The sequence below is a fragment of the Excalfactoria chinensis genome, chromosome 2 (genome assembly GCF_039878825.1).
Source record: "Excalfactoria chinensis isolate bCotChi1 chromosome 2, bCotChi1.hap2, whole genome shotgun sequence".
Taxonomy (NCBI): Eukaryota; Metazoa; Chordata; class Aves; order Galliformes; family Phasianidae; genus Excalfactoria; species Excalfactoria chinensis.
The window spans coordinates 91288951-91307251 of record NC_092826.1 but is presented as its reverse complement, the minus strand read 5'-3'; the positions used below and the strand labels follow the sequence as shown (position 1 = coordinate 91307251).

Here is an 18301-nt window from a genome sequence, read left to right as displayed (position 1 = left end):
TTTGCTCTCTAAAATCTTTGTTACAGGAGTTATTTTTTCATAGCTGCTCACTGAGAGCGTGACCTTGAAATTCCAGACGAACTGTCAACAGTTTGAGCTAGCCGTTCACTCTGAGCATTACTATCTTGCTTTTGTAAAGAAAACAAAGGGATTTCTTGCTCTCTCAGAGCACAGCTAGTTAGCTCTGACTTTCACAGGGCCTGCTAGCTAATATCAGCTATGAATCCACTCTTCATTCCAGTCGCTCTGTTTAGGGGACTGAAAGCAATCATGATCTTCTCAACATATTATCCATACGTGCTTTCTTTTTGCGGAATTCTCTATCTATATAACCTAATAAGAACAGTGATGGAGACACCTGCCTGGTACTTATATGCAGTGTGGTATAATTTAATTGTCGGCACTTACATTCCAGATGGAATAGCTAATTTAACAGACACCACGATGTTCAATCCAGTGTACAGGCTGTACTCAGAGATTATCGAACGCTTTTCAACAGCCGAGGTAATATTGGTCTCATACTCATGTTCATGTTATCAATATCAGTGAATGTGTATGTATTCCAATACATTCGTTCCATGCAGAAGTCTCCTCCAAAACCAGAGAATGCTGACTGGCAGGGAATATGGAAAGGTTTAGTGAAAATCTTAGAAGCATGGGGACCCGCAGTGTCGTGGGATTTCACCCTTGAACACCTCAGGGACCCTGAGAAATTAAGTGAGCATTTGAGTCAGAGACCCAAGGAAGTACACCTTATTTGGGGCTTGGCTTATGCATACCGTGCTCTGTATAATACTATTCTGGAGAGTGAGAGTTTCCGATCTGAGATTCAGACCAACAAAGAAAATATCCAGGTCGACTCTAATCAGTCACGGGAGGCATCAGTAGCAATATCAGTTGCCCCTGTGGAAGGCAAGAAATGGAGACGGGTGTCCACACGTCTAGAACGAAGAGAAGGAGGAGCAGAAGAGGAGGAAGCAGAAGATCCAGGTACCTCGTCTGTATTGGCACCGAGAAAGGCAAAAAGAAAGACTAAGAGGCGTGAAGAAGAGGCTGATGAGGAGGAGGAAATTACTTATAGTCGACCTCTAAAGCTGACTGAAATCCAAGGCTCAAGAAAGGAGTTCATACGGCGTCAAAACGAAGGTGTCCTTGCCTGGTTGCTTCGCTGCTGGGACAACGGGGCCCACAGCCTGTCTCTAGATGGTAATGAGGCACGCCAGCTAGGAAACATTTTCGGAGACACAGCTATCGACAGAGAGATTAGCAGATGTTCGGATGGAGATGCCACCCTCTGGGAGCGACTCTTAGCAGCTGTGAAAGTAAGGCACCCTTACAAGGCAGCTTTGAAGCTTAACGTTATTAAATGGGATACAATCCAAAATGGTATCCAGTACCTGAGGGAAATGGCCATGGTGGAACTGTTGTACAACCTTGCGAATTTAAACGAACGTGATCCTGAGAATGTGAAGACCGATCCTGACATATGGCAGAAACTTACAAGTACAGCACCAGAGAAATACGCATCATCACTGGCAACAACGTGTAAAGAATATGTGGACCACAACAGAAGGCCCGAAGTTAGTGAACTGATTAGGACACTTCAATACTTCGAACATCAGTTCTCCCCACTGTACACCGCCACAATTTCTGCCATCTCACAAGTAAAAGACCGGCTGGATGAAATGAACGAGAAACTTTTTCCATTGACCAATCATGACAAACCCATACAGGTATCAGCAGTGTCCAATGAAGATCAGAACAATCAAGGAAGTCTACTAAAGGAACTGATCAAACTAATTAAAGGTGATGAACACTACTCCTCACCTGTAAGATCAGAAGACTCGGCTATTAGATGCACATGCTTCCCAGCTTGAGCAAGGAATAACAGTATAATCGCACCGCGTGTTTCCATGTGGCGCTACCTACGTGACTGTGGAGAAGACATGAGGAAGTGGCATAACCAGCCTACTTCTGTACTGCGAGCACGGGTGAGAGAACTGCAGAACAGACCAACCACCAGTAGAGCTGCTCCAGTTATCACAGGTAACCAATACAGGGGCCCTACCCTCAGTCAGGGGAGGGACAGGGATAATAGAGTTTATTGGACTGTGTGGATTCGATGGCCTGACACATCAGAACCACAGGAATATAAGGCATTGGTGGATACTGGCGCACAGTGCACTCTAATGCCCTCCAGTCATGAAGGGACAGAACCAATCCATATTTCCGGAGTGACTGGGGGCTCTCAAGAGTTGACTGTGTTAGAGGCCGAAATAAGCCTCACTAGTAAAGACTGGCAAAAACATCCTATTGTGACTGGTCCAGGGGCTCCATGCACACTGGGTATTGATTACCTCAAAAGGGGACCTTTGGAATAGCTACTGTAGATACGGACAATATTAAGCAGTTGTCTGTTTTGCCTGGCCTGTCAGAGAACCCATCTGTTGTGGGGCTGCTACGAGTGAAAGAACAGCAGGTACCAATTGCTACAAAGACAGTACACAGACGGCAGTACCGCACTAACAGGGATTCCTTGCTCCCCATTCATGATTTGATTCGTCAGCTGGAGAATCAAGGAGTGATCAGTAAAACTCATTTCCCTTTTAACAGCCCCATATGGCCAGTGCGTAAAGCCAGTGGAGAATGGAGGCTAACTGCAGACTACCGTGGCCTGAATGAGGTAACACCTCCACTGAGTGCTGCTGTGCCGGACATGTTGGAACTCCAATACGAGTTGGAGTCAAAAGCAGCCAAATGGTATGCCACCATTGACATTGCTAATGCCTTCTTCTCCATTCCTTTTGCTGCAGAATGTAGGCCACAGTTTGCCTTCACCTGGAGGGGTATTCAGTATACTTGGAACCGTTTGCCCCAGGGGTGGAAACACAGTCCAACCATTTGCCATGGACTTGGTCCAAACTGTACTGGAACAAGGTGGTGCTCCCGAACACCTGCAGTACATTGATGACATTATTGTGTGGGGCAATACAGCAGAGGAAGTTTTCACAAAAGGAAAGCAAATAATACACATTCTTCTACAAGCCGGCTTTGCTATTAAGCGAAGCAAAGTAAGAGGGCCTGCCCAGGAAATTCAGTTCCTAGGTATCAAGTGGCAGGATGGACGTCGTCACATCCCAGCAGATGTGATCGACAAAATCACTGCCATGTCTCCACCAACTAACAAGAAAGAGACACAGTCTTCCCTGGGTGTAGTGGGCTTTTGGAGGATGCACGTTCCAAACTACAGCCTCATTGTAAGCTCCCTTTATCACGTAACGCGGAAAAAGAACAATTTCACATGGGGCCCTGAACAGCAGCAGGCTTTTGAGCAGATAAAACAAGAGATAGCCCGTGCCGTGGCCTTGGGGCCAGTACGGACGGGACAGGATGTAAAGAACATCCTCTACACTGCTGCTGGAGAGAAAGGTCCCACTTGGAGTTTGTGGCAAAGAGCCTCAGGAGAGACCCGAGGCCGACCCCTGGGATTTTGGAGTCGAGCGTATAAGGGGTCTGAAGAGTGCTACACTCCAACTGAGAAGGAGATCTTAGCCGCATATGAGGGGGTTCAGGGTGCTTCCGAAGTAGTTGGAACTGAAACGCAACTCCTCCTGGCACCTTGACTGCCAGTGCTGAACTGGATGTTCAAAGGGGAGGTTCCCTCCACCCATCATGCTACCGATGTCACCTGGAGCAAGTGGATTACCTTGATTACACATCGAGCGAGAATGGGGAACCTCAATCGTCCAGGAATTTTAGAGGTAATCATGGACTGGCCTGAAGGTAAAAGGTTTGGAACATCACCAGCAGAAGAGGTGTCACGTGCCAAAGAGGCCCCACCATACAATGAACTTCCAGAAAATGAAAAGAATTTTGCCCTGTTCACTGATGGATCATGCCGCATGGTTGGGAAATATCGCAGATGGAAGGCTGCTGTGTGGAGCCCCACATGACAAGTTGCAGAGGCCACGGAAGGAAGAGGAGAATCGAGCCAATTTGCAGAGGCTGTCCAGCTGGCCCTAGACATTGCTGAGCGGGAGAGATGGCCAGTGCTTTACCTCTATACTGACTCATGAATGGTGGCCAATGTCTTATGGGGATGGTTGCAGCAATGGGAACAAAACAACTGGCAGCGGAAGGGTAAACCTGTTTGGGCCGCTGAACTATGGAAGGACATCACTGCCCAAACAAAGAATATGGCCCTAAAGGTGCGTCATGTAGATGCCCACGTGCCCAAGAGTCGAGCAACAGAGGAACAACAAGATAACCACCAAGTAGATCAAGCCGCCAGAATTGAGGTGGCTCAAATTGACTTGGAATGGCAGAATAAGGGCGAACTATTTCTAGCTCGATGGGCCCATGAGACCTCGGGCCATCAAGGAAGAGACGCAACATATAAGTGGGCCAGAGACCAAGGGGTGGACTTAACTATGGACACTATTGCGCAGATTATTCATGATTGTGAAACATGTGCCATAATTAAACAAGCCAAGAGGATGAAACCTCTCTGGGAGGAAGGGCGATGGCAAAAGTATAAATATGGGGAGGCGTGGCAGGTTGATTATATCACCTTGCCACGATCTCACAGTGGTAAATGCTATGTGCTTACCATGGTAGAGGCAACAACTGGGTGGCTTGAAACATATCCAGTACCCCATGCCACCGCTCGAAACACCATATTGGGTCTTGAGAAACAAGTCCTGTGGCGGCATGGCACCCCAGAAAGAATTGAATCTGATAATGGGACACATTTCAAAAATTCCCTTATAAATACTTGGGCCAAAGATCATGGCATTGAATGGATTTATCATATTCCCTAACATGCACCAACCTCTGGTAAAATTGAATGATATAATGGGTTATTAAAAACGATGTTGAAAGCGATGTGTGGTGGAACATTTAAGCACTGGGAGAAGCACCTGGCAGAAGCCACTTGGTTGGTCAATACTAGAGGATCTGTCAATCACGATGGTCCTAGCCAATCTAGTCCCCTACACACTATAGAAGGAGATAAAGTCCCTGTTGTGCATGTGAAGAGCATGTTGGGAAAAGCTGTTTGGGTCCTTCCAGCCTCTGGAAATGGCAAACCTGTCCGTGGAACTGTTTTTGCCCAGGGACCTGGGTGCACTTGGTGGGTGATGCAGAAGGATGGGGATGTTCAGTGTGTACCACAAGGTAAATTAATGCTGGGGGAGTGCAGTCAGTAATTCCATGTATCTGTGTAACCATGATGTAATAATGTAGAATAAGGGGTGGAATGTCATGGTTTTGTGCTGTTGCTGTCAATATTCTACATCATGACATCATGTGCAGTATGAATCATTAACTGAGGGTACAAATAGTGGTAAACTGTTTTGGTGGTATAAGAAAGTGTAGTTGTTAATGGCATACAGAAGTGTAACAGAGGGTATGCGGAAGTGTAACAGAGGGTATGCGGAAGTGTAACAGAGGGTATGCGGAAGTGTAACAGAGGGTATGCAGAAGTGTGGAAGGTTCATGCTCCAGTTCTGTGGAATGGCAACATCCCGAGTACTCAGCTCTTGGAGGAGAACTACATATCCCAGGGGACGACGCAGCCAGAGACGAATCACCGGAGGAGGAGGACACATATATAATCTCACTCCCAGGCTGGAACGTCCTTCTTTTCACTCTATCTATCGCTTTGGAGCGCTCCATCCCTGCCGTCTCCCTCTATCAGCAATGTTACAGCCTGTCGCCTAGAGATCACAGTAGGCCCCCGGTTCTCGGGGACTCTTTTTCTCTCTCTCTCTTTCTCTGTCTTGTTTGATTTAGTAGTTGCACTTATATTGTATCATATTGTGTTATCTTGTATTCCAATATTATTCGTATTTAGTAAAATAAGTTTTCTCCTTAGATTTTTGTTCATTACCCTCCTTCCAGGGGCAGCAGCCTCTATCACAGGTAAATCTAGATAACCCGATTACAAGCATAAATTATAACCAAGTTAAAATGGTTTGTGCCATTTTAGGACAGAGAACATTGTGGATATAGTTTTATTTTGTTTGTGTTTTGGGTTTTTTTCCCCTAGTTAATAATAACAAGCTACATGCTTTGTGTCAGCCTGAGAGAAAAGTCTCAGGACTCACCTGAGTCCACTTTGCCCTGAGCTGGCTGTATCTCAGTTAGTGCTTGCAGTTGCCTCCCTGACGAGGGTCTGACCTGGCTGAGCTTCAGCTTGGTGAGTGCCTGGGACAGAAAAGGGCAGTGTTCTTGTGTACACAACACCTACTCTGTGGTTAAGAGACGCTGTTGTGTATCTTTCAAACTTTCAGTGAGATCTGCTGAAGACAAAGGAGATTGGGATGAGACAATGTATAAAACAAGTCCTGAAGAGACCCGATACTGAAGAAAATCCCATTGTTAATTTCCTCCAACATGATAACATGATACTGAAGGAAGACTGAAGTGGTCAGCCTTAGGACCTGGAGGCAGAACTAAGCAGTAAACATATGACCAGAGAGCATAATTGGTACCTGACTTTTTTTTTTTTTTTTTTTTTTTTTTTTTAAATAAAAAATACTACTATACTAGGTAATATTAGGGGAGGTTTGGGTTAGGTATTAGGAGGAAGCTTTTAACACAGAAGGTAGTGATATGCTGGAACAGGTTGCTCAAGGACATAGTGGATTCCCCAACCCTGGAGGCATTCAAGGCCAGGCTGGATGTGGCTCTGGGTGGCCTGGTCTGTTGGTTGGCAACCTTGCACACATCAAGGAGCTTGAAACTGGATGATCATTATGTCCCTTTTCAACCCAGGCCATTCTATGATTCTGTGATTACCAATGGAGTGTCTCTGCATTAATGAGATCATTTTGGACAATTAGACTGCTAACTAATTCTTGGCTCAGTACACAGATATTATGTTACCTTTTGCCCATAAGACTTTAAAAGTATCAAAATAACTCAAAAGTAATGTTGGCGCACTATATTAAGCTGAATTAGTATAACTGACTTTTCACTTCCACATGGTACATGCAGTACCTAAACTACCAGTTACCATTACTGTGCTAAACTGTACAGACACATCAAATACACCACAGTGAAAAGACGAGTCTGACTACTGAAGAAATATTTATTCCTTGTGGTTAGTTGAAAGGTGTTCTGGTCCTAATATGCTGGAAATGTACAAAGATTGGTTCTTTACTCTCCAATCAGCAAAAGCTAAATTGTCCTTTCTCTTTTCTTCTGTATTTCTTGTCAAAGCCTTGATCTATTAAGTCTCTGTCTTTGAAACACAAATTACATTCTCCTTTACTTGAGTGGACTGCTGAAGTTTTCACATTCAAGCAATGTGTGTGGTGAGACTAACTGTAAATTCTTAAGAAGTATTTTCCAGAATATTATGAAATTTAAAAAGTGCACCACCACAAGTGGAATCTCCTGTGATTTTCTTTCCTTCATCATGGCTTTCCTTATGAAACTGGTATATCTTTATCTGCTTCTCTGTCAGTCTGTGTGGAAACCAAGCTGTTTCAGCAGTTACTTAGGGATCCAAATCTTTAGTCTTTCTAACTTTTCCACATTTTTTCACATACACAGATTCTCATGATTTACTTCATCTTGAAAACTAGACTAAGAAGCCATTTTGAGCTACCAAGAAACATCAGAAACTTGTTCCTTGTTTACATGTTCTACAAGTGAGTTTTCTTCATTGTCTGAGACTGGTAAGGAATGGCTCAAATCATCATGAGGCAATCAGCATCACTTTTTGTGGTTTATATTTTAAAGTATTTCTTTGGAGATATTTACCTTTGAATGGGATGTCCCAGAAGTGAAGACTTGATCTGTGAGCAAACATTTTCAACTTGATACAGGAAAATTGGAGATGATACCATTGTATCTTGTGAAGGCAAGATACAAGCTGGCATCTCTGCTTCCTTGCCTGGAAAATGGGAACAAAGGGCTTCCTGCTGAGATCCTGAAGCCAAAAACTGTCACTCCAAAAGTGCAGGCTTGACCACTTTGGACTGTAAGTAAGAGTTTGTACTGTCATCTTTAAGTCATCGCCAACTGATCAACACAACCTTGGAAGATCCAACACTTCTGAAGATCAGCACTTGACGCTGGAATAAGGAGCAGTGAATTACCTTGTATATCTGTCTGTCTCTCCTCATTTTCTGCTTTTTCTCCTGATCTTTTATTCTTGTACTCTTTGTAGTAGCTGTTTCCTAATATTACATTACCTGTGATGTTTATTAATTGTAATTAGCAAATTACCCAGTTTTACTTCCAAATAGGATGTTGGTTGTTGTTAAGAAAGCTCTCAATAAATTAATGAGTCTTGAATGATTCAATTGTGGTAGTGACCTTTGCTGACTAGGGAAGGTGCGGCTCAGCAGACTGGAAAAAAATTCACATTCCTCAAAATCTACTTATCTTCCTCCAAATCCACTAAGTGGGACAAGACACTTCACAAAAAAGGGTGGGGGGTTTTCTGAAGTCTTTTCATACCATTCTCAACTGCTATATGATATCAACTACAGCACAGATTTCTTTGGCTTGCCATCTTAAGTTTAAGTAGATGGTATTTTAACTTTGTCTTAACTAAATAACTAACTGTTCGTTCATTAAGTAAGTATAAACAGACAAAAAATCTCTAACTTGGTGAATCTATCACATTCTGAATGCACTCCTAGAAATTACTTTGTACATTTGTACATACTGTACCTTTATTTATTTATTGCATGGAGTAGTTTAATGAACAGAAGTACTTTGTTTAAAATTTTATATATTTTTAGGTTAATGATGTGTGTATAATGCCATTGCACTTTCTGCATAATGTATTTATTAATGTACATAGAGTCAATATAGAATTGTAGACAACAAAACTGATACTACTATATTAAAATTGACGTGGATATAACTTTAAACTTAAGTTCATTACAGTTAGTAGAATGATTGATTTGCAGGCCTCCAGCTGCAGAATTAAAGGTGACAGGCCTTTTGGAGAGCAGTTTATGGACTCACTTCCCTCCTTTTTACTATGGGCATTATAAGTTCATTCTATTGACCTTTAATAGGTTTATTTTCAAAATGTTTTACTCCAAAGATTTAAAGGTGATCTCTAAAATATGTCAGCCTGCAGCTAACCGTAGGGGTTAAAAGGGACCTCCTAAGATCATTGTGTCCAACCCCCCTGCCAAAGCAGGTTCCCTACACCAGGTCACACAGGTAGGCATCCAGGCGGGTCTTGAATATCTCCAGAGAAGGAGACTCCACAACCCCCCTGGGCAGCCTGTTCCAGTGCTCCGTCACCCTCAATGTAAAGAAGTTCTTGCGCACATTCGTGCAGAACTTCCTATGCTCCTGTTTCTGTCTGTTTCCCCTTGTCCTGTCTCCTAAAAGAGGACAAAATGTATTTATCTGTGCAGACATTTTGTATGGTTGTCCTGGGCCTGCAGGTCTTAATTTAAGCAATAACATCCAATGTACGCTATGAAAGTATGTACAAGATGCTTTTCACTGTAGGTGTTTCATTGTTCCACAGTATCTCTCAGAAATTTTTATCTCAAAGAATCATTAACAGCAGGCATCCCACTCCAGCCTGCAAATAGCTTTGCATGCTCTAGCTGAAAAATGCTGAGCAAGTGACAGAAGCTTGTTTTTTCATGCAACCCAAGCAGATGTATCTGAGAGATGTCCCACCCAGACTTCTCCCCTGTTCTGGGTCCCTAAAGCAGAATTAACAGGCAAAGCTGTCACAACAGCTTTAGCACTGAGTTGAGGGAAGTCAGCTCTGTCCACTCTGATGGAATGGAATAGCAGCCATTATATTTTATCCATTACTGCCTTTAAAACTGCTCATCACAGTGTTGAATCTACTTGCAACAAAGCCTCTTAAGCAGCTGGGAAGAATGTCTGTCTGAGAATCAGATTTCCAGAGTAAACAAAACAAATCAGGAACCCAACTGTGGGTAAAAAATTCTGGCCAAGTTTTATGAGTTCATTCATTATGGTTGATTTTTTCCAACAAAACACAAATGACATGCACAAATTCTCCTTTTGATTCCATAAAGGATTTTATTTTGCTTTGCAAAGTGTTTCTAGCATTTTACCAACATAGCCACCTTACTTCAGAAAAGTAAACGATGACTCCATAATCAACATCTATACTTTTAATGAACTCCTAGAACTGGTAATGATTCACTCCCTTGCACTTTGTGAAATTCACTGGTTTGATGAAAATTAGCATATTGGTCTTTAAGTCTTTTGCATACAAGTTTTCCTGGTGCCAGATGCAATGATATTTTATCAAACACAAGTATTAATTGCACCATCATTTATTAATTTTATAAGCCCCTTTTCCAGTCATCACTGTGGTACCATCAGTAGCTATACTAGATATATTGACATAGGTTAAATTGCTTGAATTGCTTTTTACTGCTTAATAGAACTTAGTTAATAAAATTTAATTGTACCTTTCATGGCACCAATGAAGCCATTTCCTCAGTCTCACTGTATTTGTTATCAGTGCCTCTAAAGAAAATAGTAAGTTTAGCTATAACAGTAGCATCAGTATTTTCATACATTGCCAAAGCATAAAATTTAAAATTATCAGCTTTACTCTCCAAATCAATCTTTTTTTTTTTTCCTGTTTCTTCAGTTCACCTAGCTCTTAGCCTAGTGAGATAAACTGATTTTAGAACAATGCTTTTTGTCAGAAAACATTTAATCTATCATTCTTTCCATACATTGCTTAACAAACTCGCAGTGGGGAAATAATAGTTTTGATTTTTATAGTCAGATTTTCTATCATGTAACTAGTGTTTAAAATGGAGACCATCTGAGTTTTAACTTTCTAAAAATATTTTGTTGAGGAAGCTGACTTTCCACTATTTTGTCATTACAAAGAATTTGTAATACTTGTAGAATATGTAGAATTTGGCAGCATATTTCTGCATATAGTGTCTTTTTGAACTGTAATCTTTGAAAAATAACATTATTTCCTTGCAAACTAAGCACTGTGTTGTATTATTTGTCGTCAATGCACTGCAGCCTCCCAGTGTCTCAAGGCCAGGCCATACTGCTTGGCATGGCGGAGATGCTGCAATGATGATGTAGCAGTGGAGGGCATGGGCTATACTTCAAGCTGATCTAGGCTGCATGAAGCCTATGGACCTTGGATGAACGTGCCTGTCAGATAGCCCATCTCTCTTCTTTCTTACTCTTTACTTAAACATTCTGTTTAAATGAATATGTTGAGGCCATCTATTGTTAAATATTTGTGAGTAGTGGATAAAGCACTGCATTGTCTTTTCCAGGATATTTTTCTCAGGAAAATTGATCCATTGTCCTGTAAAGGATATTCAGCTAATCAATGATATATAAACAGTCTCCAGCTTCCTTAGCCTTTAACTTGAATCGAGAATCTAATTTATTCTCATCTCTTATAAGTAACCCTTACAAAAATTGGCATATAAATATGTTCAGAGCAAAAATGAAAATTCTACATAATGTTCTCAGATTTTTTTGGAAGTAGGTGCATCTAGTTCTAGGTTTGTAGAAAGTTTTGAGTGCAAGTATTTACTGTATAGGAAGATAAAATACATGACAAAAATATACTGAGAAATTGCAATGTGATCCTTAAAATATGCTAAAAAGATTTTTATCAGTTTTGATTTTAAAATGAGAATTAATGAGAAACAATGATATTGGGATGGGAGTGAAGAAAAGTAGCAGAGGACTTCTACTAAGTATTTTAAAAAAATAAATAAATAATGGAAGAATCAACAGATAGACTATATAAGTTCTTGCTGGTAGTTCCAGTGACTTAACAGCATTGCAATGAAATCTAAGATCTGTACCCCATTTTGATTTTTCCTTTTGTCTAGAAAACGTTTGTTTTTTGTTTTTTGTTGTTGTTGTTTCTTTTTTCCAGAGGAAAAATATGCTGCTTTGATTATCAGTCTGTGAAGTTAATAATGCTATTTCTTCTGCTGCTTTCCAGGGTTTCCTCTACAGATGAATGACTCAGACCACTCGCCATTTCACCATTCGTTTCAAGGATGTATGCAGTTTATTCATGTGGATGATCAGCTGGTTGATTTGCAAGCAGTAGAGCAAGGCCAACTGGGAAGCTTTGCCAATATCAGCATTGATATGTGTGCCATTATTGACAGGTAAGTCACAGAAACATCGCTAATACTCTAATAGTGATATACATCCTGCATATTCTAAAAGTATACAGTGATATTGAAAGATACTTGGAAGATATAGATGATGGCTTTAGGTTATGGATTTTGCAGTGCTTGGAGGAAAGTGTGTGTGCTTGCATTTATTATCTGAGCATAAACTTATGCATAAACTTGATTAAAATAACATTTAGTTGTTATGGTTCATTTGTGTTTTCCTGTTTTATTTCCCACCAAACTGAGAAGAGTAACTGAGAAGGAATTCAATAATTTCAAAATCTTAACACAGCAGCAGGCTTTTGCTTTGAGATTCACTAATTAAACTTATGTTGACTTCTCATTCTTCTAATTTACAAGTTCTTGTTCTTTAACAAATCTAAAACAATTATAATGTACGAGGACAGACAGAAAAGGAGTAAGTGACTCAACTCAGCTTCTCATGAAAATTACCTAAGTTTGAAATAATTGCAAGTCTGGTGGAAAGTTGAACATGACTTTTTTAATAATTTTCTTTTGAAAGAAACAAAGATCACAAGACTGAAGAATAGAATAGTACCTAGAATAATTTAGGTTACAAGAAGTATCAGGAATTCATGTGGTCTAACTTTTGCTCAAAGTGAGGCTAACTTCAAAACTGCAACATGTTGCTCAGGGTCATTTCCAGTCTAATTATATGTATCTCCAATAGTGGGAATTCCACAAATTATCTGACTCTGGATATCATCAGCAAATACCATAACCATAAGTATCCCTCCTTTCTCCTCCTTTTCTTTAGGCATTACTTTCTGAGTATGGTGTCATATGAGATTGCAATAACCCTTTGGTCAGTCCTCTCCCTGTATTTTGGCCATCCCCAGTGTAGACTGGGAGACAGAGTTCTGTGCAGGGAGAAACACATTTCTGTTCAAGACCACTTCAACAGTGGTCAAAATAGTGGAGTATTAAATTAGTGGTATATTCCAAAGTGCTTTATTCACAACAGCAAAGAACCTGTACTGGCTGCCACTGAATAATAACTATATAATCCCATCCCAGTCAGAATGGGTACAGCAGTTTAATGTTAAAAAGTGTACTTTGTGGAGTGGCAATGACTTGGGTTTAGCATGTCAGGACACTTTAGATCATTGCTTCTCACGGATGTGTTGAGAGTTGAAAAATCATAGCAAAAAGGGGAAATAGATGAAGGGCTGAAGTCAAAGAGAAGAATATGTCGTCCCCTGCCATACTAACACTAGAAAGGCCTCACGTTGTTAGCATTTGATAGTTTGAATTGACTAATCTTATTTTGAATCTTTGATTTCTTTTGGATAATTGGAGGAAAGGATGTGAAGGTACACCTAATTTAGTCTCTGCTTTTCTTGAAGTGAATAAACTTAAGCTCATGGAATAGTTAGTATTGATCCTACTTAGCCTGATAGGCACTGACATTAACTCCGTCATCAAATTGAAGCTATTCAGAATTAGCCTTTTCAATGTATTACAGTGTTATTAAAAATGCCTGACAATGTGGGTTTATCAAAATCAGAGAAATGCAAAGTGATTTTGAAAAATAGAAGCTCTATGTCAAGTATTTTATTTTAAAAGTGAAATTCATATACATATATCCTTTTCCAATATATTAAGTATTTAAGTAGTTCATGTATTGTAATACAATGAAACATGCTAAATATATGTTGAAAACATTGTGATACATTGAACTATTAATGTAATTTACATATAACATGCATTTTATAATATTTACATAGTAAAAATAGACATAATATTTGTGTTTATAATACAATATAATAAGCAATCATTTTCAGATGTTTATGTATACTTTATATATGAAGAGGTATACACTGTGTTTCTCCTGCTACCTGCAACTTTGCCATCCCCCTTTATAAATGCTAAGTATATATGAACTCATAATTGATATCAAAGTACTTGTAAACAATAAATACAACTGATATAAGAATTTATATATAAAACAAAATTTCAAATCCTGTCTTTTTATGCTTTTTATACACTGGCAGAGTATAGACTATACCCATCAAGCAGAGTAACAATTCTGTGATCACTGGAAATTAGAAGAGGGTGCATATTAATTTACAGTTCTTTTTTTGTAATAACTGAGAACCCACCTAGTTTGTTGCTTTCCCATGAACCATTTTATTTCTTTGTAGCTTACATTTTAAGAAAAACTACTGAGAAGTAGTAGTGTCAGGCTTTAAAATATAGCTGTATTTTCAAGTCTGACTTATTTCAAATAAGATTTTTACAATGACTCTTAATAATATGTCATTATGTAGTATTGTATATATTGTATATTTTGTATATGTAGCTAAGTACCATGTGTGTTATTTGCTATCTTAACTTCATTGCCTTTGAAAGAAGTGAATATTTATGCCTGTGTGTACTGTGAAAATAATACAAGCATAGTATTGCATGGTTGGAATAGTACAAATACAGTTGGAAATAAATACAAAGTATAACTAAGGAAAAGGACTGACCAACTCTGAGGCCTTCAAGATAGGTTCTCACCAATGTCAAGGCTCGCCACAAGAACTCCACAAAGGACCTATCTCCAGAAAGAGATGCTACCCTAGTGGTGGTCAGCCCTTTAATGGGATCTGAGAGAGGTGGAGTCGAGCTCCACCTCTACTGGGAGCACAGCTGAATTACCTTCACCTCTGCTCCTGCAGCTGACTCATCACTTGCCTCAGATGGTTAATCAGAGGTTCAGGCTGTGATCAGCCATCAACCCCTTACACTGTGATACTGGGATCCTCCTGATTTTGATAAGAAAAACAGTTGTTTCGCTCCGTGTCATGAAGAATTTATTCTTCATCAATACGGAAACGGCTTTCATAGCCACACTTCTATGAAGACCCCCACTGAGAAAAAAGATAAGCTGTCATACTAAACTATTCTTACTGCAGACTTTCTCCATTTGCTTGGAGTTAAAAAAAGATGAAGTTGTAAATGATGATTTTTTTCATGATTAACCAGAATGGATAGGGAAAAATTTTATCTAATATAATATAAGATGAATGATACTCAGCATGATCAGTTCTTGTGCTGCATCGGTCTGGAGGTAACTGCTCCTGAAGACACAAGTTCTGCCATCTGGATGCCCACTCAATAGTGGAAAAGATTTCTGCATTTCAGTTATATTTTTTTTAGATGCAGGAAGAATGGTTACATTAGTTTTACACTTATACTTGGAAAACAGAGATGCTGATCAAATGTTGTTTTTGTTTTTATTTTAGTCCTCTCCTCTCAGATGCTTTGCTATTACATCTGGAGTTACAGATTGAGGTCTTACTAACAGAGAACATTAATTATAAAGGGCATTCTAAAGGGGGAAAAACAGAAGAATAGGGGGTGCTGGAGAAGTCCCTGCTTCTGTATCTTGACTTCAATTGTATTAGCAATGGAAGTTGTACTGTTGTCACAGTGATCAATATATTGTACTGCTTATGTCAGAACAGATCCCTGTAAACCTCCTTTACATTAACAACATGAGTTGTTACAGTAAAGATGGTATAGTTGTACTTAAGGATTTTAACACAGGACATTGACATAGAATTGTTCATAACAAACTTATCACAGTCTCAGAGAATTTTTAATTTCACCTGACCTGGTTGCAGCTAAAATAGAGTTCTCAGGATCACAATGAAGAGACACTAAAATGATTTCAAAATAGTGTCCAGTCTCTACTTGTCTTTGGAACTATATGTACCTCTACATGGAAATTCTTTCTGATGTGGAAAACGTGAAATGGCTAAAGCTTTTAACAAGGCTTTGAATAAGACCATTTCAAATGTATTTAATTCATGATCCATCTCAATCTGGAAAAATAACTACAAACATAGGTGATGCCTCAAATAACAGTGATGATGCTTTTAATACCTATGTGCCACAGTGTGACAACTATCATTTTTAAAACAAGTCAGTATGTAGCTGGAAAGTTACTCACTCTACAGAAATGGCCAAAAATAAGATTTTAATTCCTTTTTTTTTTTTTTTTTTTTTTTTTTTTTTTTTTTTTTTAACATTTTATCTTAGTTTCCCTCACGATTTTTTTTTTTTTTAATTGTGGAAAAAAATCTCCGTTCTAACTCATCAAAAATTAGGAATGCCAGTGAAGTGAATGAACTAAGTTTTCCTGTATGTTCACAAACTTTCTCCCTTTATGAAGTTGGAAAAATATGGATGAGTAGGCAATTAGCCTTCATCATACTTAACTGACAATTTTATCTTGCAAGATCTGATGAATATTGAGGTAAATGAGAATTAAAGTTCATTATAGCAATAAAATGCAGATATACGTTGTTTGATTTAAGGTGCTTATGCAGCATTTTGGCATCCTCAAGAGACTGACTCTACCTTCTAGTTGTACTTAATTAGAAGGGAGTTTTAAAGTTAATGAAATAAATACTTGCCAATTTATTAAATAGTATTTTATGCTTGCAGAGCCTAAATCTCCAGAGATTTAGGATTCATCACTTTTTTTCTTCATCTGAAGACAGGTCTGTGAAATACACTGAAGTAGTACTAATTAAATGTTAAAAAGTGTTAACATGGAGTTGGAAACAGAAAAAACACAATTGACTTACTGTTGCTAGTTATAAAATAAGTCAGACTGGTAGCTGTTACGTGTTTGAGTGAACACTGAATATATGTTAACTCCGTGGAATATGCTATGCAAAGAGAAATGGTTTCAGAATGTTTCCTTGGTCAGTTTGGTTTCTCCTGCTTTTTCCTGAGTCTGGCAAACAAGCTTTATTGATGGTATTTCAACAAGGACAGCCACATCCAGTCTAGAGAGAATGGAGAGATGAAACTGATACTGGCCAGTGCTTGAAAGAGGAATGAAGGCAAAAAAATGAATATTTAAGTGGTGTAGAACAACGCCATCTGGTATGGAGAATAACATCCTCTTTCATAAAACTTTCTGAGATTTCTTTTTTAAAGTTCATGAGAAATAATCCATGATCTTTTCATTTCTTTTTTTTCTTAAAAAGTGTGGCAAGAGATTAAACAGATTGAATAACACATTCGAGAAAAGCTGAGGACACCTTGGAAGCAAAAGATGCACATAAAGTTGGAAGCTGGGGACCTGGAAAGTATATACTCAGGAGCAGAGAGAACAGAGATTAAAAACAAATAAAGAAATAATTTATGTTCAGAAAGGCAACATGAAGTGGATAGATATGCACTACTACAGAATAGAAAGGAGCTACAATCTCAATATGTAGTCTAGAACTCAATATGTTTCCCTCATTAACACTTAAGTACATTACTGAGAAGGAGAAGTAGTAAAGCAGATTTATGGACAATGTGATAATCTACATATTTTAGTGTGGTGGTCAAAGGTCATTCCAGGAAATGGTGTATGGTGAGCCTGATAAGAAAATACAAATTATGGGCCAAATATTTTGTTAGGTCACAAGGAAATGCAATCCATACAAGGATAAATATAAGTTGAGCACTTTACCTAACCTTCCCCCCCAAAAGCATTCAATTTCGCAGACATATATATATATATATTTCAGAGTCATCTCTCTTAAAAACTTTATATTAGTATATACATATTGCTTTCCCTCTCCTTTGCCATGTACAGACTGCGTACCTACATGAAAAGTTTACACTAACCGTTACAGGGTATTTTAGACTCTATAATGTGTTAACAAAAAAGAGCTCAGTTTAAAACTCTGATGTTAATCTTGAGGTGAATGAGGGGAGTGGTAGATTTTGTCTTCACTTTGGGAAAAATAACAGATCCCAGAGAGCCCTTAACTTGAAAATCCTACCCAGAGCAGGATGATCAATATATAACAGTTCTTCCTAGCTGTCTCTATCTAGTCTCTACTAGAGACTGAATTATCATTATTATTTTTGGAAGGAGGAGTACATGTTAGTGCATTCTTATTCTGTGCCTATAAGAGATAACAGAATCTCCAAGTTGACATGGGAGACTATCCAGTCGACTCAGAAGCATTTAATATTGTCTGCTAATCAAACTCTTATAAACCTCCTGTCTGACATATCCTTAAGCACGACTGGGCAAACATTACTGTCTAATCCTAGCAACTTCAGTTCCAACAAGCTATTTTAACCAACATGGTTGTGAGTCAGTGTGCTGCCTAGGAACACACTGGATGTTC

At 39.2% G+C, this 18301-nt stretch overlaps 1 protein-coding gene across 3 annotated transcripts in view; it reads left to right on the top strand.

The window, feature by feature from the left end:
* CNTNAP2 (contactin associated protein 2) overlaps window positions 1-18301 on the top strand; it is a 624497-nt gene that overhangs the window by 368294 nt on the left and 237902 nt on the right. For all 3 annotated transcript variants that reach the window (XM_072329823.1, XM_072329822.1, XM_072329821.1), the window contains one exon: window positions 11969-12140. In XM_072329823.1, the coding sequence (XP_072185924.1) occupies window positions 11969-12140 (172 nt within the window). The remainder of the gene's footprint in view (window positions 1-11968; window positions 12141-18301) is intronic.